We start from the raw sequence: 25,768 nt of genomic DNA, 5'->3' as shown, positions 1-25,768 counted from the left end.
TCGGGGGTTCGGTTTGAGTGGATAATGGCTGACGTTTCGGGATTGTTTGTTGCTGGAGCTGTTGGCCAAAAGCTGGTCTTTGCCAATTGTAAAAAACGTCTCCCTGTGCACCATCGTACACCTGCTCTAACCATCGTGCCAGTCAAATCAAGGAAAACAAAGTCTGTATTGAACTGCTGGCTGTCTGACTGTCCCACAGAAAGTAGTTTAGGAAACATCAATCTGTTGATGATAAAGACAAAATAAAGTCTCACAGCCCTTTTAGCTTTTTAATAGTGTGACTTACTTGTGCAAAAATTAATATTTTCATTTTGGTCCCTAAATAAGTCTTTACAGTCTTTTTTAATCCTCAGGTGAATCAACCAGTCTCTGTTTTATTGTTCTAAAACATTAAAGAACTGGGTTGAAGATGGAGATCATGTTGGTGTAAGACAAGAACTATTACGGGGAAAGGTCATTTAATATTCTCAACAGTGACTGGAGTCATAGCAACCAGTGAAACAACACTAAGAACACTGATATTTGATTCCCTCAACAAACGGTTGCTACTCAGCAGAGATACCTGAACACCTGGAAAACTCTTCAGCTTTCTTCCCTGTATTTCTTAATGGGTCAATTACCAACATGAGCCTAGAACAAATTTAAAAGGACTTTGCACATTTTGAGCAACTGTAAAAAGCATCACTTGATATAATATTGCCAGTGGCAATATTAAAATTACAGACTCATAAAATGTAATGATGACAATAAGACAGACCCATTTTTGTTACACAGAAAATGTGGAGTCTTTTAGGTCTTTTAGATGAGAGTTTCAGATTAGGGGAAGTGCATTTGGATTTCATCACACATCAAATATTTGGCTGAACATTTGTAGTATCAGGGAGAGCAAGGTAACAGGTATTATTGCCAGAGTACCTCCTAAACCTTTATTTGATGAGTGAAGATTTGTCAGTAACTCTGCACAGCCCCGACCGCCCCCCCCCCCCAAAAAAAGAGTTTGCAGAAATTACAAAAGCATTAACACTAAAAACCTCTCAGACCCATGATTTTATTTCAGTCCAGCATGCTGCCTCGCAGAAAACTAAGGCATGATACGATTTTTGGTGGATTAAAGATGAAGAAACTGTTTTTTTAAATCGCTTGCTTAAATGTTGTGAAGGGTCTACCTCATTAAGCATTAAATGCACATGTGGATGGCAAATGTCACTGTTTCATGTAAAAAAAATGTTTTTTAATTTTTTAAAATCTAAAGAAGGCATTAAATCACTATAACCTCATTAGTGTATATTTGTATTTGTATATATGTTTGTTTAGAACAATAACTGAGGGCATATAATTATATCCGTATTTTCATTATCAAAGGTAAAAGTATTTGCTATTGGGGCATTCTGAATCAGAAAAATATAAGTTTAGTAAAAAAAAACAAAACCAACAGAGAGCTCTGATCAGAAGTGGGCTTTGGTTAGAGCTTATAATGAGACCAGTAGGTCAGAGGTCCAATAAAGGATTCATCAAACCCTGTGGACCAGGGATTTACCATCAGAACCGCCCTCTGAATCTCCACCATCATAACAAACAATAACAACGGCAACAACGGAGGCAAAGCTCTGCTGTGATGTTATCTCTTGTACACATCAGATCTGCCCTCTCATTGGAGGAGGGAGAGGAAATCCTCATCTTGAATCCCACAATCATTAGCATAAATCACAGCTGCAATTAAAACCTCGTTTATCTTAATTACTGAACTAATGAGACGAGTCCTGCAGGAGTGAGCCGTGATCTCATAGGACACTCGGGGCGAGGAGCAGGAAGGCAACAGAGGCGTTGTGCAGAGTCACACTTAAGTCTGCCAACAAGTATGCCCTCACGCTAATCTGACTGCAGCAGAAGCCATGAGCTCGGATAGGCAGAGACATATGCATGAGCACACATGTACAAGTGCACACATGCACACAGGAAAAAAAGAAGAAAAAAAAACCACACACACAGAAAATGCATCATCTGACAACCTTACCCTCCCACCTTTTTCTCCTGGCACTGCATCACCCTTCAACTTCCATTATCTATCAAACTCATAATGATTTTATCAAGCCTACAGGCTCCATCTCCATAAGGGCTTAGTGCGGTGCTATAACTCTTGATTTTGCAACGACTGGGAATACATCGCACCACCTAATTAATGTCTTTTTAATGCTCCTCTCCTCTAGAGCTTAACTCAGCCCTTCAACTTTGCAACAAACACAACACACACACAACAATACAACATGTGGCAGCAGACGGTAAGTAAGACTGAGTAGGTGTGTGCACTGAATGGGAGCAGAGTGTTTATGGTGAGTTCCATGAAGAAATGGGGCTGTGCTGAGGACTCTGCGTCCTGGGTGTGCAGCAATCAAGTGCACACATGCATTGAAGCATACACCCTCACAAATAATACATGACTGCGCACATGTACACACACGGGGTCAAATTCCCTGCTTCAGCGGTGAGGTTGGGCAGTGACTCAGCAGATGGTACAACAATGAATATCTTTATCACCCAAAATTCCCATGGTGCACCAGGCTTATCAAGCAGTGCCAGCCCTTATCAGCCAGCTGGCAATACTGGAGGCACCGATGTCCTTCCATCCTGGCCATTCAGGGCTTGACAGGGGGCACGCAGAGTTTAAAGGATACAGTCCACACACGGCTGTAATCCTCCCAGCGGGTGTTTATTTTTTCACCACATAGATCAATGCTTCAGTCCTGAAGGATCTTCGAGGGATTGTTCGTCCTTCAGGATCGAAACGTTGATTGTGGTGAAAATAAACACCCTATGGGGGTATTAAAGTGGTATTACAGCGGTGCATGGACCGCAGAGTCAAAAGTGTGTGTTTTATCTTAATAGGAATATGGAGTTTTCCAGGAGAGGTGAGAAAAAGCTACAGTGGGAAAAAAGCTGCAGAAACTCGCTGAAAAAGCATCTTATGTTCATTTGTTGACAAACAGAAAACATTTGGATCAATGAAGTGAATATCAGCTGAACACAAGCATTGTTTCCTGCAACACTTATTTCTATGAGAAAGACGCATTTTAACATTTAAAGCACATAAAAAAACTCAGTTACTACAAGCACCCAGATTTAAGTAATAATTCAAATTAGAGAATTTCTCCAGTCAATGGAGTTATTTGATCATCAAATAAATGTCAAGAAGGATGTGTGGCTGCCATGAAGATAAAATATTAGCACCACAGTATAAAAGACGGAAAACAGGGGGACTCACTTTGCATCCATTTCATGTTCTGACCTTTGTGTGCACAATTATAATGCCAAGAAACCAGATGGTGCTACACACTGTAGATGCTGAAACAGGAGTAATTTAGAGGACTGTCAGTGTTTTGGCTTGTTACTGAGCTGTGTGCATTGACTTATGCTTACTCTATTACAAACTTACTGTGACTGTGATAACTTGGTTAAGGTGTAAACATGACAGCTGCAGCAATCTGAGTATTGACAGAATGCAGTTTAAATCACAACGCGAGTGCATGTAAGCCTGTGACTGTAGCTTCTCCTCGTTGTAGCTTTATGCACTTCAGCGTAGCCACATTCATTTATTTGTGTAAGTTCAACACAAATTTGAGTTTCACAAATTAGTTTGCAAATTAGGTTATTTCTTGCATTAGTGATCATAGTGCGTGAAGTGGAATATACAGGAAGGTTTTCAGTTCATATTCCCAGACCTGGGACAATCCCAGAGGAAGAAGTTAATGAGCAACGCTCCCCTGGCAACACAAGTGTCATCAAGTAAACATGCTACACAAGCAACACTACTGAAAAGGTCAAGGGTATAACAGTGTGGCTGTGTGTAAACCTTAAAGTACAGCACACACATACGAAAACAATATCTCCACTGACGCTTAATGCTTTTCCAACTTGCTGTTCCTTTCCAAAACATCAGTTTTGTCATTAAAAGTTTATGTTAAATTGATTTCTTCATCCTGCAAACTTACCAAATGGATTTGGAGTCTGTATTTCTGTATTTCCGTGCCATTATACAGATAAGGAAGTATAACAAGATAGTTTAATAGTTACAATCCGAACTTTGGATCAACACCAAAATCTAACTTAGAGCTCCTTGTCTGTCCACCAAGTTTCATGGAAATCTGTTCGTGAGTTTTGGAGATATCCTCCTGGCAGACAGGCAGACAAAGTAACTGGCAGGCACAAACATCACATCCTTGGCAGAGGTAAGAAAACTCGGTTCAGGAGTATTAAAGCGGGATCACTGCTACAGCCTTATCAGCACCATGCAAACTGCGGCTGCTTCTCGTCTTCAGGTATAATAACACCAACACATGCTATGGATTTTAGGAAGAGGTCCAACATGGCGGTCACTGCTGCTGATACTTTATCTCGACGCACTTTACCCAAACTGCTTGTCTGACATATGTACTGAAACAATCAAAACAAACACAAGCCGGCAACAAGAAGGCTACAGGAAATTATGAGATCACCCTCTTCTTCCAAGGGTAAAATCTGTCATTCTGACAAATTATAATCCTCTTTTTGATTACAGGAGCCAACTTGCGAATGATAACGCTAAACGAAGGCTGACTTCCCCACAGCTGCACCAAACAGTGATTAATAACTGCTTACAGCCAAGTCTATTCTCCGATTCTGAGGAGCTGCTCTCTGCTGTTATTGACGGTTGTGCTTGATGAGACTTGTCTATTATTGCTGTGGGATTATGATAAGAAGTGATCGATACCCCTCTCTGTGCTGTGGATGTCAGATTGATTATGTGACTCAGACCTGAGATGATGGTGTAGCCGATGCCTCTCGGTCGGCCAAGATCCTGGTCAATGGCTGTTATCTTCCGCACTTCATATCCCTGCAGAGACACAAACACACGAGACATACTGTATAAACTGCATTTAGTCTTCACAAATGCATTTTTAGCTTTTCTGCAGTAGTTTCCACTTTAATCTAAACTGTTATCAATGACAAGAAAACTAGTATCAGAGTAAACAGCTATTGGCATATGAAATAATCAGATCCCTGTTTTACGGTTTTTGGCCTTTGCATAAAATTAAGTTAGTGGCCTTATCATATGGTAAAAAAAAAGCATTTTGGCCTTCAATATGGCAATAAATCAATAAATTCTGCAGCTGGAGCATCATCTTGGATGCACATAATTTCCCAGTCAGATTCCCATTATCCAGTGAAGACCGTGAATGAGCACTTTTCTAGCACAATAGAACCCCATCAAATTTTTAAGCACTGTTTTTCCAATACCCCACTATATTTCCACACAGGAAAGGAAAACCAAAACAAAACAAAAAAAAAGGAAAACAGCATCACGGCAAGCAAATCACAAACTGCTTTTTTTCATTGTGCTATTATTATTTCATTGGGGTTTATTTCTCCTTTCATTGTTTCAAAACTCTCCAGCTGCGCCAATGAGTCTGCAAGTCGACAAAACCACAGTATGACAGATGAAAAAAACAGAAAAAAAAAACAGAAAGAGAGCAAGAAAGCTATTTGAAAAGTCTTTGATCCGCTGAGCTTTCTCAGCCTTCGTGCCTCAATCAGACACGGTGGTGATACTTAAAAACCCCTGTGCTGCAGTGAGAGATGGAGCCCTCCCTACTTCCCATTCCCCTCCACCCCGCCCCCCTTTAGCTCTCTCACTCACACCCAAGCAAGGCGCCTCCCATTGATCCTGCAAATTGTGTCTGAGGCGTGTTTATGCTCCATTTCTGCCAAAGCATCTCCTGTCATTGACCAATTACAGCAGAATCAATTACAAGCCTTTTAGCGAGACTGATTCACACCAATCACTTGCTGCGAGGGAAACACACACACACACACACGCAAAAGATTTAGGGACAGACTGAGAGAGAAATGAGGGACAGGGAGAGCGAATGAGGGGAAGAAGTGATGCTGAAGTAATGTGAGCAATATTCTCAAGCTGTCCACACAAGTGGAATATGTTCAATCAGCCGTCAAAGATACAATCCCCCTCCTGCAAACACACACACACACACACACACACACACACACACACACACACACACACACACACACACACACACACCAGCACATCTCCCTAAACTCAAACCAGCCCACCTCTCCCACTCTTCATCCTTTCGTTTCTAGCGATACAGTGCATTACCCCCCAACCCATTCTCCTTCTCTCTCTTTCCCCTCATTGATTTGACAGCCAAATTGTGTTTGTCCTAGAAGGGGCTTAAACGTCAGTCCAAACAGCATGGATTCACAGCTATAACAGCTAAAAACCCTGCCCTGTGATTTCATTTGAGAAAAAAAAAAATTCTACTCCTTTGTCAAAGTTTTCTATGGATGACGGGTTGATCAGCTGGAGAAAAAGAGAAAGACAGACACAGAGAAACAAACAGGAACTGAGAGAGACAGAGGAAGAAATAGACTGGTTTGTGTGTGTGCCTGTGTGTGTGTGTCTGTGTGTCTGTGTGTGTGTGTGTCTGTGTGTGCACTCACACCTCTGAGAAATGACCTATGACAGGGATCCAAGTTTGATATCCCTTTACGTGTAAATGTCATGGACCTTGAGAACAGTTGACACTCGTTCCGTCACTGTACGCCCTCGGCTTATCACCGCCAAACACTGCCTAATGGAAATGACACATGCCTGTTAGAACACCACGAGGACATTGGAAGTGTGCGTGTGTGTGTGTGTGTGTGTGTGTGTGTACAAGCGCAGCAGCACTGCTGGCCTGTGTTTCTGTATCTCACTTTAAGCACTGTAGTTAGCTTGTTTGTATCTGTTGTAGGGTCAAAGGGGCTTAGTAACAGATTTTGGTTACATGTCTGCCGTGACCTCCTCTTACATGTAATAGGATTATACACTGCCCCCTACGGTGAGAGGCGAGAGCTACAACACTCCGAGGCAGTATTACTGAGGCTTAAAGCTGCTCAGCTGCGGCAAGAAATCTGAAATCCACTCAGCAATATCAGCTGTGATCCGATGTAATGGCAGCCCTTTTTTAACTCTCTCCTCTCGGCTCTTCCTCTGACTTTGCATGTTGCTTTTTCCTCTCATATGGCCTTTTCTCATTTCGCCCCAACATCTCTTTCTACCCCTTCAAACCTCCCCTACATCCTCTTCCCCCTGTTGTGACCTTCCTGGTGACAGCTGATGAATCAGAGGGTTGGGGAGACACAGGGCGTCGACTCCGTCACGCCCTGTTAATATGCATGCAAATGTAGCACTTGACATTTCTACTACAGTGCGCACAGGCCGGGGACGAGGGATGTGCGGGTGGGTGTTTGAGTTTGAGGAGATGGGGGGTGGGGGGTGGAGGGGGTCATTCAGGGGAGAGACTTGGGGTGAGGCAGAATGAAACTGATGCGGAGAGAGAACAGAATTAAGGACGGACAGTAGTAGTATGCCCTTGTGTGTAATTCCCTGGCTATGAGTGGAAACATCAATAGCTGGACCATTAGCCACCTGGGATCGGAGTTTAGAGGGCTGAGTCAGGGGAGTGAGCATCGTGGTGTACAGGGAAACAGACACGCAGTGTATTAGACACCCATTACAAACCTACTTGCAATAAAGAAAAAGGTAAGGTCATATTGAGACCCTACTGCTTAGTACTTCATACACAGACTTCATACTTCGCACACACGCAGCAGTATAAGCACATGGGGGAGAGTGGTGAGATAAATCATGCAGCCCCCATGACCTTTGCTAGAGGCCTCACATCCCTGAAGCAGGAGTGTAAATCTCCCACAGTAATTACAGTCTCAAACACCTGCAGTGCTGTATGGTGGGGGGGCCTGGGGCTAAGTTTGGGTGTATGTGTGAGTTTCCTGGGGGGTGGATCTAAAGAGGGAGGATGAGAGGTGAAACATCCTGCCCTCATAATAACTCAGGCCTCCTTTTTAAACTATATTTCTCTTGCACCTGCTCCAAACACCTCCTGAATAATCAAAGAGGGGTACGAACACAGGACAGGAGGAGCTGGAGATGAGCAATGAGGTGAAAGATAAAAGGAACGTGTTGGCAGCAGAGAAGGATGGGTTAGAGAGAAATGTACAGATTTCATGGATTCACATAAAAGCTGCATGAAGAGGACACAAGCTTTGACAGTGTGGGATTGTATTACTGACCAGGGGAACGTCCTCTTCTATGTTGGTGCTGTAGGGCAGATTGGTGAAAATGGGATCCATATCCTGGACATCAGTGATCGTGATAGCTAAGTTGGCAAGGCGGGACAGAGGTCTCACTTTGTCTTGATCCTGATAGAAACATATACAAAAGTACAATATTTGCATGTGGATTGATTTGACTCCCAGTGTTTGATCTGCGCTACACGTAGAGAGAAAAATTTTGGTGTTATGCGTGCGCTGACCGTGGCATTGACGGTGAGCTGATAGGCTGAGGTCGTTTCGTAGTCCAGGGGTCGGATGACGGTGACGGTGCCTCGGGCCCCATCAATTGCAAAGAAAGGAGAAGGCGGCTGGAAGGAGAAGAGAACGCTGCCTCCAGTACCCTGGTCTGGATCTGTAGCGTTCACCATAAACACTGATCTGCCCACTGGTGTGTTCTGAAAGACACGTTCAAGAAGAAACACACACACACAAACAGAAGCATTGGCATTGAGAACAGGCCAGCAGCAAGGCAGACATGATCCAAGTACATGACCTGATTCACACTGTGGTAGAACTGTTTTTTCTATCATTACATTTGGAAATGTTCAGGATGAATACCAATAAGCTAAAGGAGCGACTGAACTCATGACCTTTATGTGGTTTACGCAGAAGCCTTATCTACCTAAAGAGGCACAGACAACAATTTAATTTAGTCCTAATTTTTGGAACACCGTGTGCTAGTTGAATGTATTCATCTCCTGAAGCTTCTCCTCCAAATCATGACTGCAAATAAGAATGTATCCTTGGTTAATCAGGACAAATAAAACCACTGATTAAAGTGGCAATACACCCCCGCACCCACCAGCAGTGCTATGACAAAGGCAGAGTAAAACACCTGATTGTATTAATAAGCAGGCAGGTTTTGTCACTTATTGACTGAGCAGTAGTAATTCCAACTGAATGTCGGTTTTGAACCCTCTAAAGTCCCCGAGCTCTACCCATTGTCCATCTGAGGTTCACTCTTGTTTTACTTCATTTTCTATTTTCTTTGCCTACTACAGTTACTCCACTGTCCTGGGAAAAACAAAAGTGCTGCCCTCTTCCTGTTTTGGTTGTGCAATGGTAGATGCACTTTCTTTGCTCTGTAAATTGAGCCCTCAAAGGGTTGACTCAGCAATTTTTTGGTTGCTCCAAATGGCAAATGACAGAGCATCCATGGGGTGATTTTACTGTTTACCATCCTGGATACCAAAAGGACTAAAGTGGATACGTTTAAACACAGGAGAATCCTGCTGCTTCCAGGTGCTTTCTCACCGTTCTACACTTTTCCCTTAAAGGAACTGTTTCCCACAAAGCAAAAATTCAATCACATATTAAGGTTTGACAGACGGTAGTTTCAAGCTGAGCTGAGTCTCAGAGCAGCATCATTGGAGACAGGGAGGTACATGTTGAAATCACTTAACAACCATTACAACAAAACACCATGGACAAGGCTGCATGATTTTTTGGAAATATGGAGGGCCTTTTATGTTTGCTTTTCCAGCTTTAAAAAACTGCCTCCTTAACATTTAAAAGTTTGAAAGGAGAAGAAATCATGGTGCTATCTCACTGTGTGGTGGTCCTACAAACTTCACTGGAACCTCAACTGAAGCTGAAAAGATGATGACCAATTCCAATTTCCATTTTGAGCCTAACTTTTCTCTTCCTGTGTGTGGAAATGGTTTCAGAAGAGTGACAATACCCAGCTGGCAGCAGAGTTTAATTTGGACACACAAGACAAATTCATGGCATCTCAGTTAAGGCAGAATGAAATATCTTTGTCTGCTGCAGCTTCACTTTGTGACTTCCTCTGATAAAACAGATTTTACTCTCACAGTAGTGCAACTTCAATGGCACAGAGATATCCAATTGTCAGAAAATATTTGTCACACCTTGTTGTCTGTAAATTTAAGCATTTGTCTCTCTCTGCCCCCCACAAAATGCCTTGGGTATCTAAAAGCTATGAGTAAGGAAATATCAAACAGGCACAAAGGCTGCACAATACCATATCACAGTACTGTTTGTCTTGGTCATGGTCAGCATCAAAACCTGGCAAGAGAAAGAAGAGAAAAAACAGAAGGCCCCAGGTATTGCAGAGCAGCCTGTCTGTAATTTTAAGGAACATCCTCCATTAATTGGAATTTTATCTCAAAACAGCCACACACACACACACACACACACACACACACACACACACACACACACACACACACACACACACACACACACACACACACACACACACACACACAGACACACAATGAGAAATAAGAATGCCTACAGATAGAAGACTAAAAAAAGGTTGTGGGGGAGGATGGGAAATATCCAGGTATATTACTGGAACAAGGCCCCTGTTCTCTCCCTGTCTTTGTCACTCACACACTCACCTGTGCACACCCTTTACTGTGAGCACATGGGGAGGTCATTGTGTTGAACTGAGCTGGGCCCTGAGCCAAAGCTAAAGTGACACAGTAAGAGAGCAGTTGACCCCACAGTCTGTCTGCACTGGTGTCAGGGGAGTGTGGAGGTGTATTTGCATGTGTGTGTGTGTGTGTGTGTGTGTACATACTAGTTGTGCTATTGTCCTGTCTAGTTGTGTCAGAGTCTGGAGAAATGTGTGTCTGTGTGTTACAGCATGTGCGTGTTTGTTTGGACAGTATGAACAAGTGGAATGAGACTGAGTCTGTGTACATAAGTGTGTATTTGTAATTTGTTTAGCAAACAAAATGTGTTTGTGTGCACATGTGACTAAGACCTGTTGACCCACCTGTCTTACTCTCATACTCTCAAGGACTGCTGCTCATACACTTCCTGAGTCTCTCTGCTTCTGATGCTCTTCTCCCTCGATTTCCCTCCGTTAACTCTCTCCCACTGGTCTGTCTAACCAGATTAAGCCAGATTGTCGCATGGGAATCGAGGGACAGAAAGAGGAGAGAGAGATCCAAGTAGTGTAGCTCCAGGGGCAGACGAGGAGAGCAACAGAAGCCATAGAGAGCAACAGATATAACAGGGTTCAGTTTCTTAGCCTTGGAGTTGGACCCTCCACTGTATCGTCTGATGCAGACGGGGTCACAGTTAATTTCTTAGACTGATGTATAGAAAGTTAAAGTGTTTTAAATTAAAATAAACAGGTTTGAAATAATTGCTACAGTCTGTTTACATCTTACTGGTTAAACCCTCTCAAGGTAAATGATGTTTTTTAAATGCTGCTGCTGCGATTAGAAGGAAAAGCACTGTGGCTATCGCACAGGGAAAAAGCACCCTGAAGGCAAAAAAAAAAAAAAAAAAAACACCAAGAAATCAACCAGACTTAACAGTCTCTTTGGTGAGTTGGTCAGTTTCCAATATTCTGCTGTGTTTTGGTTACTGAGAAGCTCCACTGTAAAAAAGTGTTGCTGAAGCAGACCTGATCGATAGTTGCTGAGCGAAGGAACAGACGTATTAATCCACTCCATCGCAACAATAACTGCATTCAAATAAACATCTAAGCTGCATTTTGCTGATATATTTATTATGCTTGTCAAGTTGTCCACATGTGAGAGAGTTGAAAACACCTGTAAAGGTACCCCACAGCCTGCAGCATGACACTGGAGCACAGGCACAAATTAAATGGATAAAATACACAAAATCAAACTCTAGGTGAGCTAATTAAATATTCTTGCTTTTGCTTGTTTGTGTATGTGTGTCTGGCATAGGTGTCTGCTTTGTCAACTCTGCTTTGATGTCAAGGAGGCAGTTGATAGTTGAGCATTAAGGGAGGGAGAGTGAATGTGGATGAGATCTGGATGTGTGTGGAGAAAGTGTGTGATATGACGTATCCTTTTTCTCCCCTAAAGCACAGTGGTATCTATCTCTCTCTGCACAGCAGCCTGTGAAACAATGACTCATTAACACCGCCCAGTGTCAAGTGCCACAAGGTTCAGTAAATAACGTCACAGACTCTTATTCCCATACATAAAAACACACAGACACAGACACACACACACGCACAGGCACACCAGGTTTGATCTCCCAGATTTGACAGTGCCACAGTGTTCAAAGCAGTTCAAGCAACAACAGTTCAAAGCTTTGCTGAGAAGCACAGATGACCAACTCTCAGCAGTATGTGTCAGTGTGCCAGTGTGGTTCCTCTGAGGTTAGCAGGCTTCGGTGTGTGCAGCTGAAGATCATCTTCGAGCTGCTATTAGACTCTGGAGGCTCTGACGCCTGCTCACACAATCACAACATAAGCATTACCCATTCACCTTATTCATTCTTATCTTCTCATTTTCCCTTTATCCCTCCCAGAAGGCTCTGAAGGTCAGACCGCTCCGTTTGCATAAGTGGTATATTTTAATACTAAGAGAAAAACAATAAAGCAACCTATTTAAACAGTTGCCTTGGATCATCAGGTCCTCAGGATGAATTTCTCTGCATTCCATCAGTCCACCACTACAGAGAGCACTACTGCCTGTCTGGTAATCCGCTCACTGCAGCTCACCGTGGGGCTCATCAGAGAGCAAAGAGTCATCAGACATATCGTCTTCTGCTTGGCCTTTTCTCCCTTTCAAGGTCTCAATAGCCTCACCATCAGGCCATTGATTGGACCTGTGTGATGCCAATTACAAATCAATGTGGGTGGCCAGGCGCAAAATGCTGGGCAGTGAATCCCCCTGTTTTTAATAGCCTATAAGACTGTCCAATCACTTCTCTATAAACGAGCGGCACAATAAACGACGTCCCGGCGAGGACTGGTGAGACCAGTAGCCACTTAACTGGGTACCACTGCAGGCCTATTTGAGAAGCACCACCTATTCCTTCACAAGCACGAAAGCCAGTTGGTTAGCCATGGCTCATATTCCTGCATATATGCCTTGACAGTGCTTGGTAGCTTTAGAATAAATGGGGGCTATTTCCACTGGGAAAGAGAATGTTAAGTGGTGAGACGGTTGAAGAGGGATGAAGAGAGTTTCCTGCTGTGTCTTATCTGAAGTGCACTGCAGGAATTGCTCTCTTCTCCCTCTGAGAGCCACTACTTATGGAGGGAGAAGTGGAAAGACATACTGTAGAGTGTATAGAGGGAGATAGAGATTTAAAGGAAGGGCAGACTGTGTTTTTGGGAGACAATTCACACCCCGTGTTCTCTTGTAAGCCTAATTGAGATTTTGCTATCAGTGGTGTCTTATCATACTGATGTAATATACATACATTTTTGCAAACTTATTAAATCTGAAACAGAAAAAAATACTTAATTTACCTAAGTACTCAGACCCTTGGCTATTACACAGCTGATTTTTGTTGATGAACCTCTTTTATTTGATTACAGGCACACACCAGTGTAGACAATGACCCAAACTTCACAGTACGTACAGGAACAGATAATGAAATCCCTGAATGCCCTGTGGTCCAAGGGCCCTATTTTTGGGAACCAGTCAAATGCACCTGCCCTGTGCCCTGGGGCTATGCCAAGCACACTCTGGTATTTTTGTGGCCAGGCGGGCCTGGTGCACCTGCGCCTCACTTGGAAATGGCATGCGATCAGAAAGAATACATTATCATACATTACAGGTGGGTGTGTTAGAGGCTGTGACAATCATGGTCAATCACATACACTATTTTACTTTTGAGTGTCCCCTTCATGACACACTGGCAGTTTGGGAATCCCAAGAGCTTTTCTGACAGGAAACTTATTGTTGTCATCTAGGATGTCAAAATAAGAATACAGCAGCTCAAATATAGTGCCAGCAGCAAATGATGTCTCTTTTAACTTGAATTCACTTTTGAATTCACTTTGGACAGGAGTGTTCTGGTTTGTTTATGATGCAGTGATCCATAACCATCTGCTGTTATATACCACTATAGTACCATATGCATAGTGAAGGTAGAATTAAAAATACCGCCAAGTTCTTGTTTTTTTTTCATATTGTATTTCTGAAATTATTTTTAATGTTTAATTTTGTCTAGGTTTGCCTGTTTTACATGGAAAATAACTGCTGGCAATCTAGCTAAAAGAAAGAGCTGCCTGCCTCATCTGACCCCGACCTCCATCCATCCATCCTTTTTCTATACCACTTAATCCGTCAGGGGAGCTGGAGCCTATCTCAGCTGACAATAGGCGAGAGGCGGGGTACACCCTGGGCTGGTCGCCAAGGCTGACACACAAAAACAGACAACCACACACCTACAGGATATTTAGAGTAGCTAATTAACCTAATGCTCATGTTTTTGTGATTGTGGGAGGAAGCCGGAGTACCCCACGCAGGCACAGGGAGAACAAACTCCACACAGAAGAGCCCAGACCGGGGTTCGAACCTGGAACCCTCACTGTGCAACAGTGCTAACCACTGCAGTTCACCTGTGTGCCACTGTGTTTCGCGGCATGAAAACACAGCCCCACAGAACTGTCTGTAGATATCCAAGATAGAATTGTGTTGAGGCACAGATCGATGAAAGAGTGTAAGGAAACTGCAAAATTAACAGACGTTCCCAGGAGCACGGTGGGCATCTCTGTGAAAAGGAGAAAGTCTAGAGAAGGTATGATTCTACACCCAAACTCAGTAAATGGGCAAGAAGGGCATCGGTCAGGCAAGAGACCCTATGACCACGATGGGCTCTGCAGAGATGGCAGAGACTGTCAGAGGGATGGGTATCTCTGCAGCAATGAAAACAGATGGAGATAAGTGAAGACCAATAATGCACTCAGTCCTAATTGACAGATCTTGATGGATTAGCAGAATGAGGGGCTCTGAAGGGATGCCTAAGAAGACCAACAAACTGCTGTCAGTGTTGGTTCTAAAAACTAATAAATAAAGCCTCTGAACACTAACTGTATCTCCTATAGAGCTTCTATCTTGGCTGTCCATTTTGATTTTGTTGTGTTAGGATAATGTGTGTAGTTTGATTTTCATTTAAAATAACAATAGAGAGAAGTGGAGTCTGATTACTTTCTGCACCTTACGCTGGCACAAAGGGAGGAACAAGAATGTCAGAAATGAGAGAGAAAATGACAGAAGACAAGCTGCAAGGCGATTGAGAAAAAACAAAGAGACAGTGAAAGAACAGAAAGAAGGCGAGAGCACAGTTATGAGCATATGAATGTGAAAACCTGTCACTAACAGCCATGAGACATCTCTAATAAAGAGGGGACTCCCTATTCGCTTTTAAGTGTGTCTGTGCTGTATAATATGGTGGGGTTTACACAGCTGTCTTTACTGCCTGGGTTGAAGGCAGCAAGAGTGCTTGTCTCCTGTGGGCTAAATTTCAGCTTCAACATGACAAGGAGACTTCTGGGGCCCTGGAGAGCCAACGCTGGCCAGACCTCAGGACTACACGGCCAAGCTTCTCTCTGGGGCCTAGAGGAATGACGAGGGCGAGAGTCCACTGAGGGCTGGAGCTCTGAATGGAATGGATTCCAGTGGTTAAACGTCAGCTCTCATCCCTAGGGAGCCCTTGAGAGAGTAGTTGCCACAGTGTATGATGATGATGCTCTGTCCAACAACGGCTTAGTTTAATTCATTTATATGTCACTCTAGTGATGGAAGAACTGAAGCCAAATTCACTCAGACTGCAGTGTGAAGGCAAATTATCCTCTTCAGGTGCACAAGCTAAAAGCCCCAAATTAAGTTGCTTTCACACATGCACCGCAACCCTGAATTTATCTATACATTACTCTGAGAAGCTGTATGTGGGAACACAAATGTCTGAATCAGTTGAACCGGACACTGAATAGACTTTACCCTGCAATCTCCAGAGTACAAGGTCCACGTAATGTCCGACTGAGCCAACGTGTGAATAGGGCCAGTCATTATCAGGAGAATTCACAGGGAGTGGGTGAGTGTGTTGATGATGTTTCTGTTCTGCCTCCTGCACACTCTACCCAGGTGCCGCCCTTCACCTAAACCAAACGTAGAATTCCCAGTATGTGTGCACGCGTCTCACACAGACAATCTCCAGCCGTGTGCCACATATGTGAAAGGGCAACTCTGCACAATGTTTGGACCTGATTCTCCACACAAAATGATTTGTTGTATAAGCATAATGTGAGAAGAAAGCAAAATATACAAATAGGAATTCTTTGGATTCTACATAACATTTTTCTTAAAAAGAACAGTCATTATCAGCCTGAAACATCAAGGGGTTATAAGGAAATCATAAACATCTAAGATTGGTAGCATGTCACTGTTATTTATTTAAAAGCAGAGTACAAAAATAATGCCTGTACTCTGCACTCTCCCTTCTCTCTAAGGAAATGTAGATTGGTCTCCATCAACTATGGAATTTATGCCATAATGCCAGCATAATTTGAATGGTGTGGAGAATAAATACTGTTCCATTACAGGAGGTTAATATTCTTCTATTCATCTGCTAAGTGCATGTAGCTGGTAGATGCATTCATTATCATTTTTGAGAATCAAACTCTGACCAAGTTAATTCATTACCCCAAAACTGACCTGAAACAGCCCTAAGTAGGATTCCAGATCCATGCCAGCATGACTATCCACACTTAAATACTTCATTTGCTCAGGATTTACTTATCTATGATATTTACAACAACACAGACACTGCACAGATTTTGTGCTAAAAAAAATGTCATGCATTCAACCTGAGATCTGACAGTTTGGTGATATTAAGAAAAAGATGCTGCTCTGCTAAATACAGTATTTTCTGTCGATTGGGTCTGTGAAAGTTGGAGCTCACTTACTGCAATCTGCAAAGGAAACATTTTTAGGTGGCAAAAGTGTAACAGTTAGCAGAGCAGGCTTATTTGTTAAGATACGCAGCTTTAAATCCCACCTACACATTTGTAGACATGGAGCCTAAATGATCCACACTCACTCCCAACAACTTCCATAAAACTGGTCTTTAGTTGTCACAGTGCTCAGGATTGAAAGTGTATGTTTGTGTTTATGTGACTCTGGGAATGTCGCCCAAGTAGCTCATCTGAGTAACACACTGCAGCAACATTTCCACCGGTAATAAATGCCATCACGTCTAAGCGTACTCCATAATTGATGAAAATCTTGATGAAAGGGATCTTGTATATTGTCAACTTCACCTGAATTCTCTGATTTTTTTGTCATTACTCGGTTTTGGTCTGAAATATAACCACTGAGACTAGATCCATCCTGACAGACAAAAGCGAGAACAGTATGCAAATTGAAGGCAGTGGTTAGATGATGATGCAACTCACCACCTTTCCAAAAAACCGAAGCGGGCAGAAGCGGAAGTTCAACTGACCCACTGACTGAAATTGCTATCCTTAGTCCTTGCTACCAGTTAACACATTCTGCCCTCCCACCCTGTTGATTCAATAAGAAAAAAGCAGTGAAAAGTCAAGTTGACTTTTGTCCTACCCAGTAAAGGCCATGGCAAACCCACATACTTTTGAGTACAATGCTCCGCTCTTTTTTTTTGTCAGAAATGTTAAAGACATGGTGATTTGCAGGGGCAGTGCCGGGGCTTTGGCCCCCTGTTGCTCACAGCTCCAGAGGCCCAGCTGTTCACTACAATAGCGCCATGATTACACCTACACTGCTCGCAAGGTTCTCAGTTCCTCCCCGGCTGTCTGCTCTCCGCTTCCAACTCAGCAGGCATGTGATTTACCAGCTCCGCTCACCCTTTCACTTCCTGCCTCTCCCAACCTCCGTCCCTCCATCACTGCCTCCCACATGTGGCGCCTTGTCACACCCCCACTGGCATTATTCTGACCTATGTGAGGGAACGTATTGCAAATGAGGAGAAAGTGAAGCAAAATAATTAAATGAGAAGTAAGGGAGGAGACAGATGTTAACTAAAAAAGCTTTCAATCACGGCAAGGCAAAATGTTTCTGGTTTTTGATTAGCTAGTGAAGAAACAGCACTTTGCTTTGCCTTTGTGGAATGTTCATTTCCACCTCATTTTTTATGTTACCTTGGGCAAAAAGAAGAGCTGACAACAGCTCTCAGTAAAGGCCAATATCAAGACCACACCACTGATGAGATGTTAACATGATGATCATAACATGAGGGAATCTGAAATAAACTGTATCATTATTAAAACTAAAAATATTTTTTGTGCTCAAAAGCAGTGTAACAATGTTTCACCATACCTATCTTTTTTTTTTATTTTGATTCAATCTAAATTGGAAACCAACTACCAAGTACTATCAAATTAACTACTGTAAGTTTGTATTCCTTTATAGAGAAAGTGTCACAAAGTGCTTGACAAGCTAATAAGAGTGTGAGACCAATAAACAAGAACAGTTCACACCAAAGCCTGACATAATATCTTTAGGCAGACTCTTTCAGAGCAATTTGGGGAGCTTTTGGAGCACTAACTAACACTGTCAACTACAATAGGTGCAGGACTGTGAAAAGTGGACATAAATGACTTGTTCATAGATTAAATTTGAATTACAGCATGTCTATAGCTATTGCCATTCTGAGAGGACACTGGATACAGTCCTTTCCTTCAGGTTAAATTCAGCATTCTAATTCACCACCTTACTGTGTGTTATTTAGTGTGACAATTTCAATAGACTAAAACAATATGCAATCTGTGTGAGACAGTGGAGGATCCAGAGTTTTTTTTTCAGTCTTCAGAATCTGAAATCTTAAACCCAAGCTCTGCGCCCTAATGTGTCACTTTCAAAGCTTCATTTTTGTTTGAAGTCACAGCCCCCAAAATAAAGGTCTAATCAGCTCAAGTGCCACCTGATGTAACCTTAGGCCAAAATAAACCCTTAACATAAACATGTTTTAAGGTTTAACAGGGACTTTCACTGATTCTTTGAAATGAAAAAAGTTGATTACAAACATAATGTTAGAAGTCGAACAGAGTGAATCACAAATATACCCTGGGATCATCTGAATCTATCAAAACACATATTCATGAAACATATGGGCTACACAACTACTTGATGGATATGTAACACAGACTCTAGTATATAAATAGGTGATGATTTCACAGTATGCAGCTTTGGCAGAGATGCTGAAGCAGGTGAATCATGAGAGCACTTAAATTAATCACAGAGGTGACACACAAAGCCATATTTCACATTTGAAATTAGCTTATCAATAATTCACTGGTATTGAAACAAGACTAAGTGTCCTTCATCTGCAAGGCTCCAACAGCAAATGGGGAAAATTATACAAAAATGATTTATACTCTGCTGAGAAGTCAGAGTGTGGTTTAGTGTACGCGTACTTTGAAAGAATGTGAATTCTTCCACTAAACATGCATGTAGTGTGTGAGGTTTGTAGGGTGTGAGTTTTGGCTGTGTACTGTGTGTGAGTTGTGTGAGGACAAGGGCTTTAGGACATGCCAAAGATCGCCAGATGTTGTGTCAAACTGCTGATCTCTTTCACATGTTCTTTCCAAAGGTGTCCAACAGATTGTCAAGGATCAGGGAAACACCCCCAGAGGGAGGGGATTCACAAAGACTCCACCTCCAGAACTGTGTACGCCATCTCTCTCTCTCTCTCTCTCTCACACGCTCTCTCACTCACACGCACGCACGCACGTATTTCTGCACTTCCTGATGCAACCATGTCCAACCATGTTAAAATGAGCCCTCAGGCCCAAGGGAAGTAGTAAAAACTTCATATGTCATGGCAATAGCATCCAAACACCAATGAGCAATGAGACAGCCCTACTCATAAAATGATGTGTCTGCCATTACAATTTCACTCATGGCAATAGTTGTAACAGGGGTTGCACAGAGCTGCAGTCCTCTTGTATGTACTTGTGATATCACAGTGGACACTGTGGGGCTGAGGAGGAGGTATGAAACCCACCTCATAAAGCCCTTCAATCTTAGCAGCCTCAGTGGTAAAGCCGAGGTGGCTGATGCCATCATTGCAAACCTGATTGTTGAGTGGTATCTTGAGCTCAGTTTGAGCTAAGAGACAGGCTACCTGAGTGACAACATGCAATCTGCCGATAGGTGTGCTTATCACTAGTTTAGCTCCAATTGCAGGAATGATGCAGAGATTACTGTTAGGTAGCTTTGCTCTGAAACTGAGGGGTGGGTGGTATGCTTTGTACACAACTCACTGAATTTGCAATGATCAGTCAGTTCTCTGTGTGTGCCTAAGTGTGTGTGGAAATAAAACTATAGTAATGGAAGATAAGTCTGAAATTCGCAAGTTCTAACTATGAGATATGTGGTCCCTGTTTGTCTAAGTACAACTATTCTGTGACAACCTTGAGAAGTCTACCTTCAATTTGAGATAAACACAGGAAAGAGTGTACTGAGGGACGAAAAACGCGAAGCTATGCAGAAATGTTTGATAGGTCCAGCCACTAAACTGGTGCAAAGTGTGGCAACGAAGGACAAAGCTATTTGTAAGCAGGATCCTCCCCGTCATCGTCAACTGGAGGAGTCAAACATCTCCAGATTTATTGCCGGCAAAGTGCCCTAAAATTAACGACAAAGTGTTAATACAGCGATTAAGTTTCACGACACCCAAGTTTACAGCACAGTTTCATTCAACACTTGGACAAATGGCCATGGTGTACCAATTTAACTGTTACTCAGATTAATAGCAAGGCTACATACAAAAACAAACAGTGGAGTTGATGCTTCTCTTTCTGTACAATGTGCAGTGGCTTTTTCATCGCTACTGTCTAACTTTGGACAAATATCTGGTAAATACTATACGGTGACATGATATTTCTTGACTTTACCAGCTGACAAAGATTCTCTTTCACTGTGATTTTTCTGTGAAAGCCTGGGTGATTATTGCATTTCTGTATCTCTGTCCCAGACAGCCCTGGTAAAAGCAAATTCAGTGGCGCTGCAGCAAGAGCATCAACCACAAAAAGCCACCTGATTCTCCAAACTGCAATTTTTCTTTTCTTCTCTTCCCTCCAACACCTGAGGAGTGCTGTGCTGATGGCAAGAAACAGTGGAAGTGTGTGATGAGCTGATCTTAAATGAAGCGAAAGAGTTACGCCCACTCTTTAAAGAGACTAACAGAAACGCCTCTACAAATGACAGCAACTAAGAGCTGGTTGGAACCATCGGTATCTCCCATCTGATGTATGGCGGTGCGTTTAATCCTAAAAACTGTAGCCCTTTTATTTTATTATGATTGGTCTTGTCAGAAAATCAATTTCTCCACTGAATGGATTGACAATACTGTTTGAATGCACTTCTCTCACATGGCTGCCATTCATTTTATTCTTCCCTTTCCTAACAGTAGTTAGCCTTTTCCTGACAATTCATTTGACCTCCTGTACCCAATGAATTTCTGTTAAACTGGTCACAAAGACATAATACAACACACAATATGGAGAAAGTCTTTGTGTACCGTGCAGAAATTGATGGCAAAACATGTCTCACATTATAACCTCCTTTCATTCCATCTTGCTCTTGCACCGCTTTCCTCTCTGTCCACTCTGTGGCCTGGCTGAGTGATGGGCGATTTTCTGGAGAAGCACTCAGCCGAACAAAATGATCACACACCAACAGACAGCGAGAGGAGCCACTTTTGAAAGGCAAGGACATCCAATGAATGTGTGTGTTTGTGTGTGTGTGTGTGTGTTGTGTCTGTGTGAGTGCATGTATGCATTATGTGATGTGTTCCTGTACTTTCAGATTTGAATCCATAGAATAAGACCACTGGTTAAGACTGACTATTTTGTCTGGTCCTCACTTCTTTTGTGCCATTAAGGCTTGAAGTTTGGGTTATTAAATTTGGAATTACATATGTTACAATCAGGATTGAGGTTAGGGTAACATTTAAGGTAGCAGTAATGGTAAAAGCAGAAGGTTAGAAGACAGGGAATCAGTGTAACCAATGGGGAGTCCTCGTGAGGACAAGTGCCGGGATGTGTGTCTTTGTTTGTGTCTATGGACAGCACCTTTTATCTGTAGAGAAAAGACAAAAAATAAATAATGTTTTTATCTCCTGATCAGTCTTCTCCCCAAACTGCCTAAACCCAGCCTCCCTGTCAGAGCTCATGGCTGACTGCCTCCAAAGTACAGAGGCTGTTTGTTTAAATGTAAAAGTAATCAGGTCCAGCATGCCGCAGGGATCCACAGAACCAGAGAGAGACAGAGAGAGGCAGATGGGTTGATCCCAGGGGAAGGGCACAAGGACGGGCCATGTCGGCAAGTCCTGCACCCTCTTCCTACCCGTTATGGAAGGTTATCCCTCTCAACTGCGAACAGTAAAAGTGGAGGGGATTTTTTTCTTTAATGATAAACTGATGGGGTAATGATTCAATTTAAAAAGGTAAATGTAGTAAATTTAACTGGACAGGAGCACTTTGGGGGATAAGCTGCAGTGACAAGGACACAATTACTGTACAATCACAGCTGGAAGATGCACAACACACCACTGCTCTGGCCTTGCTCAAGCAGCGTAAGAGCAGATGCTGTAAGATCTGAAAGCCACAAACTCTGTCCATCAAAATATTAAGTCGGAGACGGAGACAGATTCAACTGGGCAGAATTAATATATCCCATGTCCGAGGAATTTATGTGACTGAAACTGTTAAGAAAGCAAACTGGGATTTACAGATGTACATTTGAACATACAGTCAAGATTTAATATACAGGTGTGTTCCTGTTATGTATTGTGTGTCCCTCAAGGAAAAGTTGCATTTCCATAAACCAAAGATAATTAACTACCTGATGAAAGACAGTGAAAGGTAAATGATAACAAAGCCTGTTTGCTCTTCCTCCTACAGAATATCTTGTTCTCTTACATAATTTCTTCCTGTTCTTCTCCACTTCTTCCCTTTTTTAAGAAGTCATTTTTTAAAACAGAATTAAATGCAAATTACTGTGGAGCTGATGATCATATAAACGGCTGTTGCCTAGGGGAGCAAGACACTCTACACTTTATTTATTTATTTTGTCATATTTTTCACAGTTCCCCATAAAACTCTGACTTTAATCAGTCCACACTTTCCTTTAAAGACATAGGGGAATCAGGGACCTGTGGTAGCGACACATGTTTTTTAGGGTTTGTGTATGTGGGCAGCTTGTATTTGTGTGCGTGTGCATTTGGTGAGACCAAAGGCAGAGCAAGAGGCAGACAGATCAACCTGCAGCAGCCATCAACCTGTACAGATTCATTAGCATCATGTAAATACGTGCTGTACACTGTTCAATTAGCCGGGCCCCGCACGCTCTTGTCGCTCCATGTTCATAATCTTTTACTATTCACACTGAGGGCAATCAGCTGTAAAGGTACACATCTGGAACCACATTACAAAGCTCTCTAATCCAATGCTGAGCGGTAACTTTACGTAGCCGTGGAGAGGCTTTTTATAGCAGCTGGATTATGTTTGCAGTCACTCACCAGTACAAGTGGTTTGATTTGAATTCACTGGGAGTGAGGGAAACATTCTTTGGGCAATTGCCCAGAACTAACCTGTAGGGGAGAGATGGAGTGAAGTAGTGGGAAGAGATTTAGACAAAGAGCTACTGAATAGAGTGTCTCTGAGCAAAACAAAAGAAGATCAACAGAAAAAGAACTGAAAGCTGATTTCCAAAAAAAAAAAAAGTATCTAAACTGTGCTAAAACCTGCTCAAAATATGACTTCTGACAGAACCCTGAGGTTTGACAAAGGTTTCATCAGACGTACTCTTTCTGACACCAAGGCTTTTTAGTCCTTTGACAAGGACAGTCCTCTTTTCTTACCATCTCAACTACTGTAATAGGCCACAACAGTTAGCCCACAACACTGGGGCCCAGACTCCACAGATTCAAAAAGAGACCATATTGTTCCTTTTTGGTGCCTTGTCGCTACGCTACCTTCCAATTTATGCATCTGTGAAAAAAAAAAAAAAAAAGCCAATTGAACACATTTTAGGTAGACTTATAAAAGCATACCTAACTGTGTTTACCTCATTCACTGTTGTTATTTTCTGCCATTTTTTTGGTCATCATTTTGCTGCTTTTGACACAGAAATATGATGTTTCCATTCATAAAGCCACTCAAGCAGACCCAGATCCGCGTCAGATCTATTCAAATCGCAGGAAGAAATGTCAAGAAGAAACGAGCAACAATTGTGAGGTCTGGAAGCAGGTCTGTTTCCAACCCCAATCCAAAGATATGCATGCTAGATTAGCTGGTGACCAGTAGGTGGGGATGTGAGTGTGAATGTCTGTCTGAACGTTAGTCCTGATGTGGGCCCATCACAGCACACTCAGCATGTGCTGTGATGGGCCCACATCGCCCTGAGCATTTCCCCTACTCCTACACTGTGGCATGGTTTTCTGCAGAATTATACTTGACTTTGCACGTAATAAGGTAATAACCACTGTCTCTACTAATATCGGAAGAAATTACTAAACTTAAATTAAATAGATTTTTTTTTTATTAAGCTACTGGGAAAATGCATAGTGATGCTCTATCACAAAGCAAAGGCCACATACATATTTAATGAGTGAGGTGACGGTTTAAACCACCGTCTAGTAACGACACTGATAACAAAATGAGATGTGCCGGATTTGGCTTAGCAGGTAATTGACTGATTGAGCACACTGTATGATCACTTCACAATAAATAATCAGAGCAGCACGTCGCAGTGTAAGGAAAAAGAAAGCCTTCTGAGTTTTCGTAAGCTGTCTTCCCTGCTGTGGTAGAGCCAGGTCTGTGGAATCTGCAAAGCTTCACATCAAAAGAACTGGCTACAATTGTTCAAAGTCACCTTTTATTTTAGTTTGTTAACCTTTCACAGTGTTTGTTTTATTCTTTTCTGATCTATTGCCCTCACTTTTTAAAAATGTAGTCCAGAGTGTTATGTCCTTTACATCTAGGTTTTCCTTGCTGGTGCTCTATGGTCCATCTTAGTTTCTTATAATTGTCATTACAGGGGAAACACTTTAGGTTGTAAACAATATCTAAACAAACATGATTTGACTTTACTGTGTTAACTACCACACCTACTTACACAGCACATTCTTAAACAAACTGTGCTGCCGAAGTTGAGTCCATCTTATCTCAGCAACATCACATGGGACTCAATGCGCTCTCTGCTGTTTTTCAATAGATACCCTGCTCTCTTTCTTCCACTGGCTTTCTCTCTTCTCTCCTTGTACCTCAGTGTGCACTTGCTTTCCCACTCTTTTGTGTGTTTTCACTTCATTGTGAACTCTGTACCCCTGAATCCCTCCGTTCTGCAGTCTGGTCCTATAGGTACACTGCACTCTATATCAACAACTCTTTCTATCTGTAGCCTCGGGCATGGGGTATCGCAAGGGCAGATGGGGCTCCACTTCCATGAGCCTTAATGTCTCAGGTGTCTCTCTGTAGACACACACACACAGAGACACAAGTAGAAATACATACTTCCTGTCCAATGCATAATTCACAGACTTCAAGCAATTGCAGAGACGTCTGACTACATATATCCAGACTACCATGCTCCTGCACTATGACCCCAGGTGCCTTTAATTTCTCATGGATTATTGCAGTGTTTGAAGAATGTCAGTGTGTGTGTGTGCTTTATCTCATCACTCCTATCTCTCACTTTCACCGAGGATCACACAACCAGAGTGTTGAAATGCTCCCATCTGCTTACCAGCTAAGTAATTCAAATAGGACTGGGGTGTTTGATGGGCAAACTATCATTGAACACTGAGACGTGTATTAGTATGCAGACTTCTTATTTTCAATAACTGTTAAGTGTGAGAGAGAAAG

At 42.5% G+C, this 25,768-nt stretch overlaps 1 protein-coding gene across 3 annotated transcripts in view; it reads right to left on the bottom strand.

The window, feature by feature from the left end:
• cdh23 (cadherin-related 23) overlaps nt 1-25,768 on the bottom strand; it is a 142,739-nt gene that overhangs the window by 79,466 nt on the left and 37,505 nt on the right. For all 3 annotated transcript variants that reach the window (XM_041050657.1, XM_041050658.1, XM_041050656.1), the window contains 3 exons: nt 8,370-8,564; nt 8,128-8,256; nt 4,789-4,867 (listed from right to left, as the gene is read on the bottom strand). In XM_041050657.1, the coding sequence (XP_040906591.1) occupies nt 4,789-4,867; nt 8,128-8,256; nt 8,370-8,564 (403 nt within the window). The remainder of the gene's footprint in view (nt 1-4,788; nt 4,868-8,127; nt 8,257-8,369; nt 8,565-25,768) is intronic.

This window comes from Toxotes jaculatrix, chromosome 11 (assembly GCF_017976425.1).
Source record: "Toxotes jaculatrix isolate fToxJac2 chromosome 11, fToxJac2.pri, whole genome shotgun sequence".
Taxonomy (NCBI): Eukaryota; Metazoa; Chordata; class Actinopteri; family Toxotidae; genus Toxotes; species Toxotes jaculatrix.
This window is presented reverse-complemented; position numbering and strand designations above follow the sequence as displayed.